The 17,726-nt window shown below is 34.6% G+C and overlaps 1 protein-coding gene and 1 long non-coding RNA gene across 2 annotated transcripts in view; one reads left to right on the forward strand and one right to left on the reverse strand.

The window, feature by feature from the left end:
• The window catches only part of LOC111512836 (orexin/Hypocretin receptor type 1), a 409,012-nt gene extending 403,499 nt beyond the window's left edge, over positions 1–5,513 (forward strand). Inside the window, exon 7 of the mRNA XM_074178302.1 lies at positions 4,355–5,513. Coding sequence (XP_074034403.1) covers positions 4,355–4,587 — 233 coding nt within the window. The 3' untranslated portion in view covers positions 4,588–5,513. The remainder of the gene's footprint in view (positions 1–4,354) is intronic.
• A 4,553-nt stretch (positions 5,514–10,066) lies between these two features.
• LOC141483569 (uncharacterized) lies at positions 10,067–11,841 on the reverse strand. The gene is made up of 2 exons (XR_012466158.1): positions 11,609–11,841; positions 10,067–11,509 (listed from the first exon to the last, which is right to left on the reverse strand). It is a non-coding gene; the product is annotated as an uncharacterized lncRNA (long non-coding RNA).
• Between the last annotated feature and the right edge of the window lie 5,885 nt (positions 11,842–17,726).

Consider the following 17,726-nt stretch of genomic DNA (forward strand, 5'->3'; position numbering starts at 1 on the left):
GGTCCTCTTCTGCCAATCCATCTGCCTGGAAATACATCATTCAGGTACTTACAGACAGGTCTTGCAAAATGAGGAGGCTCGCCGTCCTGTTGAAACCAGATGTTTCTATTCGGGACGTCAGCTTCTATAGGACAAGGGAACAAAATAGTCAAATTCGGAACTAGGTCCTCCTACAAGAATTCCAAATATCTTGCTCCAGTAAGATTCTCTTGGAAGAAAATTGGTCCTATAACTCGATCACCAACAATCTATGTCCAAACATTGACTTTTTCTGGATGATGAGTGTGGCATTTGCTCATCCAGTGTGGGTTTCTGTCTGCCCAATAACGACAATTTTGACGATTTACCACACCATTCAACATAAACGTTGATTCGTCAGAAAATAGAACGTTTTCTTTTTGTACAACATTCCTAACTAGTATATCCATCATCTGTTCGCAAAACTGGAGTCTTTTATCTGGATCATCTTCGGTAAGTGCCTGGAGGATTGTTATTTCATATGGATGAAATTTTTTAGCTTTAAGAACTCTTGACACTGAAGACTGGCTAATTTTGAGTTCCCTAGCTATCTGCCTAGTGGGGACATAGGGATTTTCTTCAACAGAGAGAAGACCTCTTCACTGTGCGCACTTTGACGATGATTATTTGTTTTTCTTAAATGCCCATTTTCCCGGAACTGCTTTTCGATTTTGCTTACGGTACTTCTTTCTGAATAAATGGGTAACTTCATTTCGTGTTCTTGTCCTATCTCCGTAGCCAATCATCATTAGAATTTCAATCTTATGTGTTTCAGTTAAGTACGGTATTTTACTAATGGCGAACAACAAACTGTGAAACGACTAACAGTTTTTGTGCACAAATATGATTGGAATGCGGTACTACCGTCCTTACTTTTTTTTATAACTTTTATTATGACAATGTCACTGTCAGGTATCCCTGACATTCTGAGCATCTATTGAAGGAAGACTATTGAATTGAATTCATTTTTTGAATTAGAAAATGTTTGTTAAATATCTTTCAAAGAACAAGGAGTGAAATTTTTAAACTTGGCAGGCATGTGCAACTTGTTGAGCCCTTTGATGAAAGTCATCCAAAAATAGGGTTGTCAGTTAAAAAAATTATCGATGAAGTCATATCTCATATTTGAGACACACTGTATAATTTTTGTTCGCATGAAAATGAGGGCACTTTAAAATACTAATTAACGTGTCCGAGCATAATTCCAAAAAAAGCAACACCTTTGATTTAGTGAATTTGTTCTATGTTAGAGTCTCGCACTGTATACCGGGTGTCTCATATTTTATGTGACAGGCAATATCTGGTTTGTTGAAGGAGATACACAAAAATGTTTCATACAAAAGTTTTAGGAGTACATGGGAGCTACATTTTGATATAATTTTTAAATATACAGGGTGTCTGGTGTAGGTGCTACAGACCAAAATTCCATTTTTCAAAATATAACGCCCTGTATATCATTACATATTTAGATGCTACGTTGAATTCTGATATCATTTCATGTTTGGTTTTTGAAATTCGGTTACGGCGTTGTTGAGTTATTGCTTAAAATGTAAAGTCTTGAGAACGACTATTATTTTTTAAAATATCTCATACAATTATTCTCTCTGCATCAGATCACATGAAAATTAGTCAAAATTTTGGGTGTTCGAAGTAATGGTTTCAATTTTGAGTTGTGGAATTCAGTCAGGAATCATTTTGAATATGAAACAATGGCGAAATTGAAAGAGGTGTATTCGAAAACAAATCTTTAATTAATAACAATGTAGATAATATAACTTGATAAATAATTTCATAAGAATGGTAGGTACCTAGAAATAAGTCATGAAAATTGTTCAAAGTGATGCCCATTAGATATTATACAGGCTTCGAAACGTCGAATCACTTCTCTAGTACAAGTCGCTCTTATAATATCAGGCGTAATATCACTGCACGCTAGTCGAATTTTCATTTTCAGATCATCCACATCCAAAGGGGAATAGCGAAAACAATATCTTTTAAATAACCCCATAGGAAAATATCAAGCGGTGATAAATCTGGGGAACGAGCCGGCCACCGAATTGGACCCTTATTACCAATCCATCTATTTGGGTACGTTCTATCCAGATATTCAGTAACAACCTGTGAATTGTGAGGAGGAGCACCATCTTGTTGCCACCAAATTTCTTGTCGTTCTGCTATGGGAATATCTTCCATCAACTGGATCAAATCATTTTCTAGAAAACGTAAATATCGCAATCCATTGAGATTTTCATTGAAAAAGTAAGGTCCTATGATGTGGCCATTGAACAATCCACACCATACATTAATACCCCAAGTAGTTTGAAAATTACTTTCGCGGACCCAGTGGGGATTTTCTTGAGACCAATAATGACTGTTATGTCGATTCACAACTCCATTATTGTGGAATCGCGATTCATCGCTCCACAAAATTTGACTGAATATGTTAGGACTTTCATGTAATATTACATGAATACAAGCAATGAATTCAAGTCGTCGTTCAAAGTCCGTGGTTTTCAAACCTTGTACCAACTGAATTTTGAATGGGTGGTATTTATTTTCTTTCAGAATTCTCTGTACATTAGATTTACTCACACCGACTTCTTCTGTAAGAGTACGGAAGAAACATGTGGATGAATAATAATATAAGCCAACACATTGATCTCTAAATCTTCAGTTCTAACAGATCTCTTATGATGACGATGCTTTTTAGTAGAAGGAAATGACCCAGTCCGCAATTTTTCTACAACTCTCGAAAAAGTCATTCGTGACGGAATGGGTCTGTCTGGAAAACGTTCTTGGTATAGACGTTGTGCTTGACGGCAGTTTTTCTGACATTCCCCAAAAATTAATAACATATCAATGCAATCACTTGGACTAAATGCGAAAGGCATACTGGAGTTTTCGCACAAAGAACACAGTTACTGTTTTGCAAAGAATCACTGAATCGAACTGACAAGTAGATACAATTCAACAACATTTGTTACTATGGCATCAACAAGCATACGCTACTTGATGAAATTGTGCAATATAAAGCAATTCACCCTCAAGTTAGTCACATTCTCAAGAATTTCAATATTATATTCAACTGATATCGATATCGTATCGTAGAGGTGAGAATAATGGTTTGTATTCAGTAGTAGTCTCTTTCAATTCAATAAAAGATATAGACTGGATTCGTGTACGAGTAAATAAGTTTTTTTGAAACTTTATATTCAAGGAAAAGTGCAATAACTCAACAACGCCGTAACCGAATTTCAAAAACCAAACATGAAATGATATCAGAATTTAACGTAGCATCTGAATATGTAATGATATATAGGGCGTTCTATTTTAAAAAATGGAATTTTAGTCTGTAGCACCTACACCAAACACCCTGTATATTTGAAAATTATATCAAAATATAGCTCTCATGAACTCCTGAAACTTTTGTATGACACATTTTTATGTATCTCCTTCAACAAACCAGATATTGCCAGGTATTCCGCTGATATATATATATATATATATATATATATATATATATATATATATATATTATATATATAATATATATATATATATATATATATATATATATATATATATATATATATATATATATATATCAGCGGAAGCAATTCGATTTTATAACAGTGACTTTATTGTTTTGAAATAGTAGTAAATATACCATACTATGAAATAATTGAAAAATTATCATTAAAGTGACTATATGGTAATGAAAACACAAATGTGTGTGAAAATATTCCAATAAAATGATTCCATTGAAGCTAGAAGAAGTAGTTATGAAATAATCTTGGAATAGTTTTATAAAGAGCATAAAAACCTCAAAGATAAGTGTTTTAAAATTGTTACAAAACAATTTACTTTTATAGAAAATATATTTTTCATAAGTTAATTGTAGAAACGTTTCTGTCATGATTCCGTGACTATTTTATAACGGATTTCCCATTTTATTTCATAAACGTGTTTATGACAAATTTATAAAACACTCTTATTGCTTAAAACTGTATTATGTTCACGGCTCGTCTAATATAATCGATTAGCATTTTGGAAGTAATTATAAAATACCAACAAAATAAAACTGTTGCAGTATCATGAAATTATGAAACAGTTTTGCTGGTTGGGTATCTATTGATGCATTCTGTCAAAGATTAATTATTGAAAATGTTTATTTTTTTTTGAAAAAATATCTCGGAGAGTGTAAAATTTACGCATGAGAAGTCTCATCCTTCGTGTTACATATAATACTTGTTTACCACATCTGATATGTTGTTCAAAAACAATACCCAAATATTCAATGGAACTGTTTATTAATTAAAAATATCTTTTGTTCCAGGAAAGTTTAGAAAAGAATTTCGAAGAGCCTTCGACTCGTGCTGTCAGCAAGAACCTGGCGATAGTAACTATTACCAGTACGGTGGAACGTTCTACAACAAAAATTCCGGTTTTGCTTCCAGAAGTCACTCAAGAACCGATCATGAAATTCACAGACTGAACACCTTCAGAGATGTCGATGCTAAGCTTTCTCGAAAAGGAACAAGGACTAGTGTGTTGCAAGTGGATATTTGAAAAGTAAGATTCGCGTGTGAGGACCCAATAACATAAATGTGATATGTGTCATTACATTAGGGGTTGGCTCATTGAACATGAAATGAGAGCTCTTTCTCATAGTTAACGTTCGGAAAAAAATTGCTTGGATCAGCCCAATAACATTTAGGAAGTGAAGTCTCGACAGATTTCCAATCTCTACAATTCCACCCCTTCGGCAGAGTGAGTTCCAATCTCTAAATTTCAAAGGGGATAAGAGAGTTAAACGATACTTCATCTGGAAGTTCATAGTATTTTTTTCAACTTCTTATCACTTTATTCATATATATTATAAAATTGATGATGAGGCGACACGGAAAAACTCCATTTTCATCCCAGAATAGTAACAATCGAAACTATAAATGGATGTAGATAGGATGTAAATTACGTTTTTTATTTCCCCATTACAAATATCAAGCTCCAGATTGAAAATTGGAAAGAAACACGTAAAATAATCATTTTTGAAAATCGTGCTAGCTCAACAATGAGAAATCATTTCTGGTATATTTCTCATGATGTTTGTCTCCATATGTACTGAATCAAATTAAGAAATGTTGAAAGAGTCAGAAAGACAAATCAATGACTTAGAGTTTTTGACCACCAATATAATTTGAATTTGAAAAGGTGGATCTCACCTCGCCAAGAAGGTGTGAGAGACAAGGTTGAGGATGTGCGAAAAGATTTTTATTTGATGACAATCGATTAGTCTGACAAATTTAGTTTCTGGACGACAACTATGAGAAATTGGTCTTGATTCGTTTCAGCTCACCCTGAAAAATCAACTTGAAGTCTCATTTGGGAAGACTATCCTGTGTTAAGTGTTTTCCCTTTAAAAAATACATGAATGTACTCAAGAGAACCTAATGTTGAATTATAGATTATTAAATGGAAAGTTCTGGTAAAGTTCAGTTCGTTTTTGTATCATGGAATGTCATGTATTCAGGTGATGAAGAAGACTGAGATGAATATATGGAGAAAAAAGATTCGAAAAAAAAACTTTTAGCGCTTTACTTCTTCATAATTATACAAAAAATGCCCTTCAAGTCATCACGATTTGCAGTTTTTTTGTTGATAATATCTGTTCCAATTCCATAACAGAATGAAATAAATATTTTTCATATTATTCAATGTTCATTCAGAGTTGCCAACCGTGGCGGAATTCCGCTACCGTATCGGATTTTACTCGACATTAGCAGCGTAGCGAATTTAAACATAAAGTAGCAGAATTTTCTACATAGAATCAATATTGAAAAAATTATGGAAGAAGAAGAGGCAGTGGACAGCACTCGAAGCTGACAGCCGACAATTGAATAATTGAATGCACAGTCAATACGTTATAGTCTTAGTAGCTGAGGCCATTACATGATGAAAGAGAAGAAGAGTATTTTGCATATTTTCATTCATATCATAAACCATATAACCTCCTATATTTCGAAACTAAAAGTCCCGACTGTCTCGAGTATTATAAATTATATGGAACAAATTATAGTGGAAATGGAAGATAGTTCATCTGATTGTAGCTCGAGCGGAATAGCTAATGCAGTTGAAATTGATGGCAACGAGACATGTTCAAAAAAATATAAAAAATTTCGAAAACAAACTTTTTCTCAACATTGGTTGTCTGATTCTGTGTTTAGCATTTGAAAATTAGCATTATCCTGATTCCTGACATTAGTGACAGTTCAGTTTAGTGGTATCTGAACGTTACACAAACTAGAAACTGTAAGTTCTGTGGTATTTAATTTAGGATAGGGCGCATGCGCGAACTGATTACTTCAGATATACAAGCGTAGCAGCAGGGCGACCACTTGCGTATATTTCTACTTTTTCGGTAGATTTTCAATACAAATTGAAAAATTGCAGTAGATGAATTATCGCCGGTAGATTTCAGATCATAAAACACCCATTTTCCGATTGTTTATTACTGTTTTCTGAATATCTCCAACTTCCAAATGGAGGAAAAAGAAGAAGAAGAAGATAATTATACATAACCTCATTTCACTTTTCGTTTTCAAGCAGCTAATTTCTGTCTTTGAACCTTAAAATCTATTACATGAAATAGTTCAAGTGTTGAAAATAACCAACAACAAAGAACCAACTAGAAAGCAACTTGCTATTTCGAATTTCAGACCACACCCATTGGCCATAATCGTAAGAAGACCAAGGCCTTCTATATTCAGTCATACTATTCAAATGTCTTTGCAATCGCCACCTAGTGGTCGAATACTCAAATTTTCACTATGTTGGTTCCCTTCATATATATTGCAGTAGATTTCATTAGGTTTTCAATGACACTGTAGGTAGATTTCTCAAATAAAATGTGGTCACGCTGCGTAGCGGAATGTGAAGCAGTGTAGCGGAATTTTGGTTCATGTGTAGCGACTTTATACTTCATCCAGTTGGCAACACCGGTTCATATTGGATTATTTGTTCCAAGAGGACCTTTTCTTCTGTGTAATTCAATTTTCATGTAAAAGTAATCGTTTCGAGAGAGCTTTCTCTTCTATAAGTAGGAAACGAAAATGCTCTTCATCAAACATCAAACATTCATAGAATTACTGAGAGTACCCGTTCGTAATCTAAATCGACCTTTCACAATATGAAAAAAAATTAAAATTTCAATAATAAAAAGGAAACCAAAAAGTTACACCCCAATATTCACTGAACAGTTTACAAAACCTCAATGGCTAGATGACTATCTCAGGCTTGTTCATACTGACCAAATCTACCTACTTAGTGCTTTATATAATATGAAGTTTGAATCATATTACCATCTCCCTAGTTAATGACTGATAATGTTGACAGAGTTTGGAACTGATTGAAAACTCAATTATAAAATATACCAATTCTTTGAATAGACAGTAAAGAACTAATAATCAATGTCCATATTGGAAAACAGATAAACCACAAGAAATAATTCAATCCGTTTCTGTAAATTAGTATATTTTCTGAATTTCCAAATCTATCAATTTCCAAGCACTTCAACAGTTTGTGTTTCGAATATTCCTCTTCCTTATATAATACGTTATAGTTGTGATTCCCTGAAGAGGGTTTGCAAGTGTGGAATTATAGAATGTGGAATGTTCTTTAATTCTTTGGCTCGTGAAGCCAATTTGAAGTTTCGAGCTAGAATCACAAGTCAACTTTCATACTCCTTATCTAACCGTTACTGAAGTTTTGTCTTTATTGTTACTAATAATAAATTATTATTCATTCTGCCAGCCACTTCCAAGTTTTTCTTTTTCAAAAACGAACGATGTTATTGGTGGGTTCACCAAAGTATTTCAATATCGTATGACGCTTATTATCGTATCTTGAAGTGGGACAGACTTCATGAATTTCTTGTTTTAGAAGTTTTGTTGCTAACTGCCATTTGTATGATGAAACTCAGTTCTCTCTGGAAATTACTTTCTCACAATGGAATATGCAATAATCAGTCCACTGAAAATCCCACAATGAAATATTACATGAATACGATATGGATTTGTTTGAAAGTGGTTGACAATGTTTCATGGTGCTTTTCATTAGTTCGGACTTCCATTGTTCAATACGATATAAATTAATTTTAAATCCCTGAAAGAGTCTGTAAAGAAATTGAAAAGGTTATCTGAAAAGATAACATTTAAGTATATTGAGCAGGGAGTAACAGTGACATTTACAAATATGTACTTGCATAATATAATTTGTGAATCTATAGAAAAATAAAATAAAAACAGAATTGTCAGTTAGCTAAAAAATGTCTTTTGATTTCTGTAATCTGGCAGTTGAATATATCTAGGACATGACTAACAGAATCAGAGGTATCGCACATTGTATAAATTGGAGATTTTTTCATTATATTTGTACGCAGAGTGTTGGAACTAGGAACCCAAAAATTCAATATATGTAACAGTTGAGAGCAGGTGATGATATTGTTCATGACCTTGAATAAAAAAAAGAATAATATTTACGCCCTACCTCGAGACTACAAAAATTGTGAGTTACAAGCAATTCATGTTGATGACTCCAAACATTCTCTACTGTTCCTGATTTGCTGGTTTCTCCTGGTCACTGTGTATGTTTCTTGTGCTCAGCAATGCGAACTCTCAATGGCCTCTTAGTCTCACCGATGTATGATTCTCCGCACTCGCAGGGTATCTGGTAAATGCAATTCTTGAAATCGTAGTTCGCGTTTGGTGGCCCGGTTTTCGTGAGGCTGCTACGGATAGTGTTCCCAGATCTGATGTTATACTTGGACCCAATCCTCCTTATCCTTTCCGACAATCTGATGTTGGGAAGTACAAAGCCAGAAAGCACGATCTAGTAGTCTTGATGAATCCACCATCAATCGACTAAGAGAGGAATCATCAAGACTCAACAAGATGGTGCTTTCGGGCTTTGCTACACAAAGGAAGGTCTCGAAAAGGAACTAGGCATCATCAAAAATGACCTTCAACGGAATGGTTACACTAAAGTGATGGTGGAGCAGGCTTTAGCTTGAAGACAGCAAAAGCTGTGACAACCAGTACTTGTACTTCCCTACATCAGAGGATTGTCGGAAAGGATAAGAAGGATTCGGTCCATGTATAACATCAGATCTCGGAACACTATCCGTAGTATTCTCACAAAAACCAGGCCACCAAACGCGGATTGTGATTCCAGGAATTGCATTTACTGGATACCCTGCGAATGCGGAGAAACATACATCGGTGGAACTGAGAGGCCATTGAAAGTTCGCATTGTTGAACACAAGAAACACACACAGCGAAAAGAAACCAGCAAATAATAATAATGATAAATGTCTTTGTAGTTTACCACTGATAAAGTTCAACAGTTGATGAAGAGTATGGACACAAATATGAATGAGTTGAACACAAAAGGCGAAGTTCAATTTTTATAACGATAAATCGTTATTGATTGCTCAGGAGTAGCAGAGCATGTTTGGACTCATCAACATAACATCAAATGAGCTAAAGCTGAAATCATCCACGAGAAGGAACACTGGTTCAGGAGAAAATTAGGAGAAGCGGCATATATGTTGTCCAACAACGCATTTAGTCAAGATAGCGTAGAGATACGCAACATATGGAAACCTCTAATCAAGCAGAACATGACCAACTCCCACCAAACGGTTAACTCCGGTTAGGAATCCTGTGAATGATATCTGATTCAATTTCATTACGGATATTTGGTACTGTGCAACCCACCTAATTTTAAACGTTCAAAGGTGAAAACTCAAAGTTAAAAATATGGAGGTTATGTGCTTATAGGCTGCTCAGATTGTTACGGGGAGGGTGTGAGTAAGTTTCAACAATGATTGGTAATAGTCGAAGGCAAATTGAAACTGACTACTACCAATATAACAAGGTTGACTTGACCGGCTCGATAAATGGGCGCCAGGTAGCAAATGAAAATTAAATAAAGATAATTACTACCAAAGAAATTCTCTATCTTGGCGGAGAAGGCAGAATAAACCAACAGGAACAATAAACAACTTTAATTACTAATAAAAAAAAACAACAATAAGCTGAAGGCTATTCACACCAAAAATTTGTAAAGCTGAAGGCTATTTAAATTCAGAATATTTACAAGTTGTCAATCTGATTCAAAGATGGCCCTGGTTGGATAATACCTGGGTGGGTGGTTTGACGACGCTGGTCCCAGCGAAGTGCTGTTGGGCTGGAATCGACTGGGCTAACAGTACCTTGACGACGAGGACGACTCAATGGTCTCTATATAGCAGGACAATGGTTGGTTCTGGTTAACTGAGCCTCTTCGATTATAAATTATCAGCAAGGGGACCTCCTGGTAACACCAATCATCTACCCAGTATTTGGCTTCCTCAAGGTTATGCGAAACAAACGGAATGAATCAGAATTGAAAAAAAAAAACAATAGTTCAGGGAACCAAGGATATCCTTAGAACCTTAGGGTATATTCTGAATTTTATTAAACAAAATTTTACTTTCAAAACCAAGTAAAGGTTAATAATAGAATAAATTAAAAAATTAAACTAGACCAGCTAGGATTCTCCTAAGAAAATGGAGAATATTAACTTCCACTACAAGTGGTAGGCAATGAAATTGATAATTAAATGAATTCCTTATGAACTTTATTGAAAATCTAAATGAATCTAAATATAATAAAAAAAAATATCTTTGATAATTTGTGAGGATATCGTAAGGATATGTAATGCAAATTCAAGAGTAGGAAATAATGAAAAAGCGATAAGATAATAAGATAAGCAATTCAAATAATTCTGAATCCAAAGGAAGACAAATTATGGGTGACAATTCCTAAATAAAATTTTGTCAGATAACTTTGGATTCAGAAAGAGCTACCTTCAACGCTGACAGGGGTGGCAGATACAAATGGTAAAGGCCAAAGATACTACCTGGTAGACCTGAGCAATGAGTTGTACAGACCAGAGATTGAATTTCCGAGAGAGGAAATTCCAATGCTAACTACTGCACAGCTCGGAAGAACAAAGAACAACTCTCTCAGGTTCGCATTTATTTCTCACAGAGATATCATTAACAATGAACAAATAAAGAGAAAATAAATGTTCACCTGAAAAATTCCCCTGTTGGCTCCTTGTCCGGCTGTACCAGCAGTCAGCACCGCAATTGTCCTCCAGTCGCCAGTCAGACTTCCTACTAAGGATCAGTCCCCGGAACAATGATATTATTATCTGAAAAAGGTATTCTGAGTAGACACGGTTTCGATAGATTTGAAAAGTTGAACCTTGAAAGTTACCAAATTTCAGTGAATAACCAAAAATATCTTATCGATATTCTCCAATGGAATCTTCCTAAAAAGTAATCAGCCCTGAAATTTGATTCCTTGCAATGATTCCTTAAATAAACGGAAATTTGGATTTTAACCTCAATCCTCGTGGTCTCGGAAAAAAAACCGAAAATTGGAAACTGTAAATCAAAATAATTTAGTCAACGAGTTATCTAAACGTTCAGTTCAATTCAATCTACTGTATGCACAAATTAATAAAAGATAATTAGGTCTTTTACCAGAAAAATGCCTTCTACCCACTTTTTCCGCACACCTGTTAACGTTCACGGTCGCTACCCTTCTCTCTTCGGAAGCCAAAATCTTCGATATCCGTCGATTTCTCCGATCTTTTTCCGCGCAAGCGGTCTTCACTCGAAATTGAAAGAGGGAGTGACTACTGTCCCGGCATTACTTCGATGCAAAATATTAAATATTAGAAATGGAACGAAATTTTCGTTACAACTGAAGAGCGAAAAATCAAGATGTCTACCAGTGACGATGACAGTATTTCATGTAAGTGGAATTTGCTTCTTTCAATGATTATATTGTGTAGAAATCCTGTGAACGGTATCTGAATCGATTCAATTACGACTGTTTGGAATACAAACGGAATAGAATTTTTTTTTGTGTAATTCATTTATTTCGAAAGTATTTTTACTTTCATGTAATTCAATATTTATATGCAAATTCCTGTTTCCTGACTGAAAATTACGTTTTTGCATGATCTGAACATCCTTATGTAGAGTTGACATGATTGCTTCCTTTCGAGATGCAGAAGTAGAGAGACAAAATATTTTTCTCTCAAACGTATCCCCTTTTGAAGATTCCGTTTATGACTCGTTCTCGAAATGAACGGCTGTGGAAAAATGCAAAAATATTACAGAGAATGTTATTTTGGTTTCTATTCAAATTTCTGTATTCAATACAAATGAGAATGAAAATATTCGAAATTTTGGTTTATATAGAAATATAATAAAGAAATGTGTCCCATTGTTCTGTTACGCTACACGGTTGCTGAAAAAATAGAATACTTAACAAGCCCGAAAACCGTTTTTTTGGACTCGCAGATTCCAGGACTCTTCTACGGTTCTTAGAATTGTGTCTACTGGTCCAAAAATATCGTATTTTCCGGACTTGTTACTTAAAATGATATTGCCTCCAATTCAGAGTTCTTCAACCACTGAAAGACTCGAATTGGTAGGGTGGAAACAACAACATTTAATGCTGACAGCTGTTTCGACATACTATGTCATCTCCTAAGTGAGTTATAAACCTACCTAATTATACGGTGTCACCTCCTTAAATACTAAAATTTACATGTAAAGGTAGAGGTATCAAGGAGCTTTTGGAAACTTACTGATAACCTTACTGATAATAATTGGTGAATTATAAATATCTGTCTGATCATTTAGAACATTACTGTTCATATTAGCTTGGTGTTTTTTAATTTCTATAGGTTCCAATATATTCAGTTTGATTGAATGTGTAGAATTGTGTGAATAATGAGTGTTTTCTATGAGATGATTGGCGTAATCAGAATCTCGTTAATTCAATCTGTAACTTCTCAAATTCTCCTCGAATCTCTGGTTGGAACTGCGGCCAATCTGGCCTATATATGAGGCATTGCAGTCGTCGTACTTGAACTTGTAGACCACAGATGTTTTGAATGTATTCCGTGCCGACTTTGAATTGCTTATTCGAAAAGTCTGGGGGCCTACAAGCTCAAGTGTGACGATTAAAATGCCTTGACCTCGAGTTCAACCAAGAGGTTCAATGACCATTCAAAATGTTACAGATAAACAAGATTTCAACTACGCCAATCATCTCATAGAAAACAATCACAATCTCTCACATTCAACCAAAAAGTTGAAAATTGAATGTATTGGAATCTATAGAAATCAAAGAACATCTTGCTGATAAAAAACAACATTGTTCTGAATGAAAGATATATACAGGGTGTAACTAAATAAGTGTAAAACATTCAATGAGGTGATTCCTCATCGAAAAAAAGATAGGATCTTTCATATAAAGAAACTTCATTGGAGCATCCCTTGTTAATATACAGCCCCTTACCTGAAATTTGTATAACAATTTTTTTCACAAGTACTGAAAAAGTTACAATTTCGAAATTAATCTGACGTTTTGTACTATCAAAAAGACACTCAGCCAGGAATTTATTTGTTTTACCCCATGATTGTAAGGGGTGGAAAACGCAACCCCTAAAATTTATTTCCAATGAAACTTTTTGTCTACCATTTTTCTATCATTTGTTTACCATTTAAAATTCATTTCCGATAGCCTGTTTCATTCTGAACAAAAAATGTCTCCTGGGTTTTTTGTCCAAAATGAACCAGTTCGTAGCAAACAACTATTTTAGGAACAACTACAGAGACACATCGTCATAAATGCGAAAATACGAAAATAATCTATCTAGTAGGTCGCTATTAGCGATAGTGACAATCAAATTGGTATGACGCTGTTAGTTTGTGAATTTTTTAAACTGAATTAATACTAATGAGCCTTTTTCCTGAGAATAGTACAGCAAACGTGTCACGAGAGGCAGCACTAGTAGTAGGGACAAATAATAAACTATTCACATGTAAAACAGTGTTATTCTCGTAATATTAATTTATTATTCAAAAATATAAATCTGATATAAAAAATTATTTTGTGCTAGTATAATGCCAACAGAGTATTGCTGTTCTGCGAATGGTACGTTGGTTAATCGATATCCGGAAGAAAACGTATTTTTTATATCATTTATGAAACCTCATAATGATGAGGTTAGATGTAAGAAATGGATACATGCTTCGAGGAGAGTGGATTTAACAGTGCAAAAAATTAATAAATATTCATGTGTATTCTCTAAACATGAAATGGATAGTAAATTTCCCATAGTTGATTTCCATTGATTAGAATGAGATATAACCTCAATCTTTTATTAAATTATATTCATTTATTATATTTGATTAAATTCATTTCATTTCCATCATATTCCACTCAGAAATAAATCTGAAATTCATAATTATTTCAAATTTCTTTTATTACAGTTTGAATCTACCGCTACTATTTTATTATAGTCTGTATACTATTCTGTCTATTAATTTACTTTTTTCCAGTTACTTTCAAATTACGGCATGCAAGCCAACGTTTTGATGTTACAACATTGATATCCTTCACAGTTACAAATTTTAGTTTTGCTTCAGAAACATTTACTTCTCTTAAAAATATCCTTTTTAAATTGTACTTTACTATATGTTTATATGAGGATTAGGCAGTGTTTGTCCCTACCGAACTACTAGCGCTTCTAGTGCATGATTTTTCGTACTTCACGAAAAAGGTTCATTGTGTGTTGTTGTTCTGTTCTCAATTTATTACTTTAATAATTCACTTGTTATTAAAATGGCATACACAAATGAGGAAATGGCTGATATGCATTACGTTTACGGTATGTCGCAGGGGAATGGGTTAGAAGCTTCTAGAAGATATGCTGAAATGTATCCTCAACGCCAGCATCTTTCACAGAGAATATTTACTCATCAAATATTACGAGAATATGGTTCATTCGACAAAAGAACGCAGGATTGTGGTCGCCATCGAGAATTACGAACACCACAGCTTGAGGAAGCAGTACTTATTTTGATTGAAGAACAACCTACTACCAGTACTAGAAAAATTTATTTCCAGCTAAATGTTGATCATATGACGGTATTTCGAATTTTAAAGGAACAACTCTTATACCCTTACCATCTGCAACGAGTACAGACACTTTTACCGCGAGACTTTCCGAACCGTCTTGAATTTTACAATTGTATGCTGGAAATGATTAGAAGAAATTGTGACTTTCTGAAGACGATAGAATTCACAGACGAATGTAGTTTTTTTGGAACAAGATTATTAATTTTCATATTTACCACATATTGGCTGATGAAAACCCTCACGCTATTGTCGAAACTAACCATCAAGAACACTTTTCTCTTAACGTGTGGCTCGGAGTTCTTGGGGGTGATTTAATTGGGCCTCATTTTCTACCTACTTGAATGAATGGTGAGGCATACGTTCAATTTTTAAGAGAAATGCATCCAGTACTGCTGGAAGAAGTTCCTTTGGGCGTCAGAAGGGATATGTTTTTTATGCATGATGGGGTTCCCGCCAATTTCAGTCAAGTAGCACGTCAGCATTCAACTGGAACATATGCAAATCAGTGGATAGGTCAAGGAGGACCACAGAACTGGCCCGCTCGATCCCCGGTTCTCAATCGTCTCGATTTCTCTATATGAGGTCATTTACAGCATTTGGTTTATCGTACTCCTGTTCGCGATGTAGAGGACTCAAGAAACCGCATCATCGATGCGTGCAGGGTAATCAGAGGGACTCCAGGAATATTTGAGCGAATACGTGTCTCAATGCGCTGACATCTAGACGCATGCGTAATGTCTGAAGGTACACATATTGACCATTTACTATGATTTCTTCATGTTGTGTGTTTTGTTATAAATAAATAAGTTTTGTTCATTACCCTTCAATCGTTCAATACAGGTACTAACTACAAAATAACAATAAATCCAGTTCGCATTTGTGACGATGTATCTCTGTAGCTGTTCGTAAAATAATTTTTTGCTGCGAACTGGTTTATTTTGTGCAATAAACTCAAGAGACATTTTTTGTTTAGAATGAAACAGGCTATCGGAAATACATTTTCAAATGATAAACAAATGATAAGTCAAAAAGATACATTGGGAAAAATTTTAGGGATTGCGTTTTCCACCCCTTACAACCATGGGGTGAACCAAATAAATTACTGGCTAAGTATCTTATTGGTACTACAAAACGTCAGGTCAATTTCAATATTGTAACTTTTTCAGTGCTTGTGAAAAAAATTGTTATATAAATTTTATGTACCCCCTTTAAGGGTATCTTAACAAGGAATGCTCCAATGGAGTTTCTTTATAGGAAAAATCCTATTTTTTTTATGAGGAATCACCACCTCCTCAAATGTTTTACACTTATTAAGTTACACCCTGTATCATCAATAATTTCAAACATGAATTCATTATTAGAAGAAAGTAATACAAATTATGAAATAATGAAATAACAAAATTTGAATGACGTTCCGGGCCGACTTGATTGATTCCAGTGGTGAATAAACCTGCAGCACCACATCATTTGTAGGGTGTTTCCGGAGGCTTCAATAAATTGAAGATATTGCCAGAATATATAGTGACACGACTATCGTCAAACTTAAACCAGTTCGTTTCGTCTTTGACGAATGCGTAATAGTGACCAGATTTTGTTGTTTTCCTGTTCATGAAGAGTATTCAGCAAAAATCAAAAGAATTCTGAACGATCCTATTGTTGTCCTAAAGAATATCCAATGGACTTTAAAGACTCTGGTAAATAGGTTGGTGGGAAAGATGATACATTCTCAAGAAACTGAAGCTGCACGAACAGGTGTTTGAATTTGATGATTAAGTAGGAAACATTATCGTTCTCGTTCATCGGTAAAACTCTGTTCTGGCTGCTTATCTGCACCGACAAGTGAAGTGAACATTGCTTCATTGCTAGTACTGTCACAGACCGTGTTTTCTAAGTGTGTGTTGTTTGTGAAGAACGTTACAATACGCATATGGTTATTGAAAATGGATCGTTGGTTGGAAAGCGGGTTGTTGAAACGAGATAGGCCCTAGATGAAAAGGTAGAGGATGCATTTGATGTTGAAGATGTTCAAGTAAGTAAATCAGTGCCTCTAGAACCGAACTTATCAGAGTCGGTTGACCATCCAGGGCACAAGTGTGACACGTTAGAGAAGCTTTCAAAAATAAATTAGGAGAGCTTGGAAGATCTTAAAAGATCACTAAACAATCGAGATGCAACTCTTGCATCTTATGAGGTATCTCAGCTTATCGCTAAATGTGGGAAGAGCCATACAATTGCTGGAGAACTTATGTTACGTTTGTTTGAAGGTGATTGACAATGTTTCATGATAATTTTCACTAGTTCGGACTTCCATTGTCTACTTTATAAAATGATTTGAAATCCCTGAAACAACTAAAATAGAAGAATTAAAAATGAATGGCTGAAAATAACAATTATATTAAGCAAAATAAACCTGAAATGAAATGATAGTGAAATAAAATACAAGTAAAAATAGAACAATTGAACAAAAATAAATAAAATTGAAGAAATGAAAAAAAGAGAAAGAAAATAAAAATAAAACGTTGAGAGATTCCAAGTCACGTTAGTTCACGACGTTTCGATTGTTAATATCTACAATCGTCTTCGGGTGATAACTGGACTGATTTCTCCGAGAGATGACTATTTATAGGTCGTTCGAATACTTTCTCTTATCCCCGCTCT

Source organism: Leptinotarsa decemlineata, unplaced genomic scaffold (assembly GCF_025532065.1).
Source record: "Leptinotarsa decemlineata unplaced genomic scaffold, Ldec_3_MD MMD2_tig00003736_RagTag_RagTag, whole genome shotgun sequence".
Lineage (NCBI taxonomy): Eukaryota > Metazoa > Arthropoda > Insecta > Coleoptera > Chrysomelidae > Leptinotarsa > Leptinotarsa decemlineata.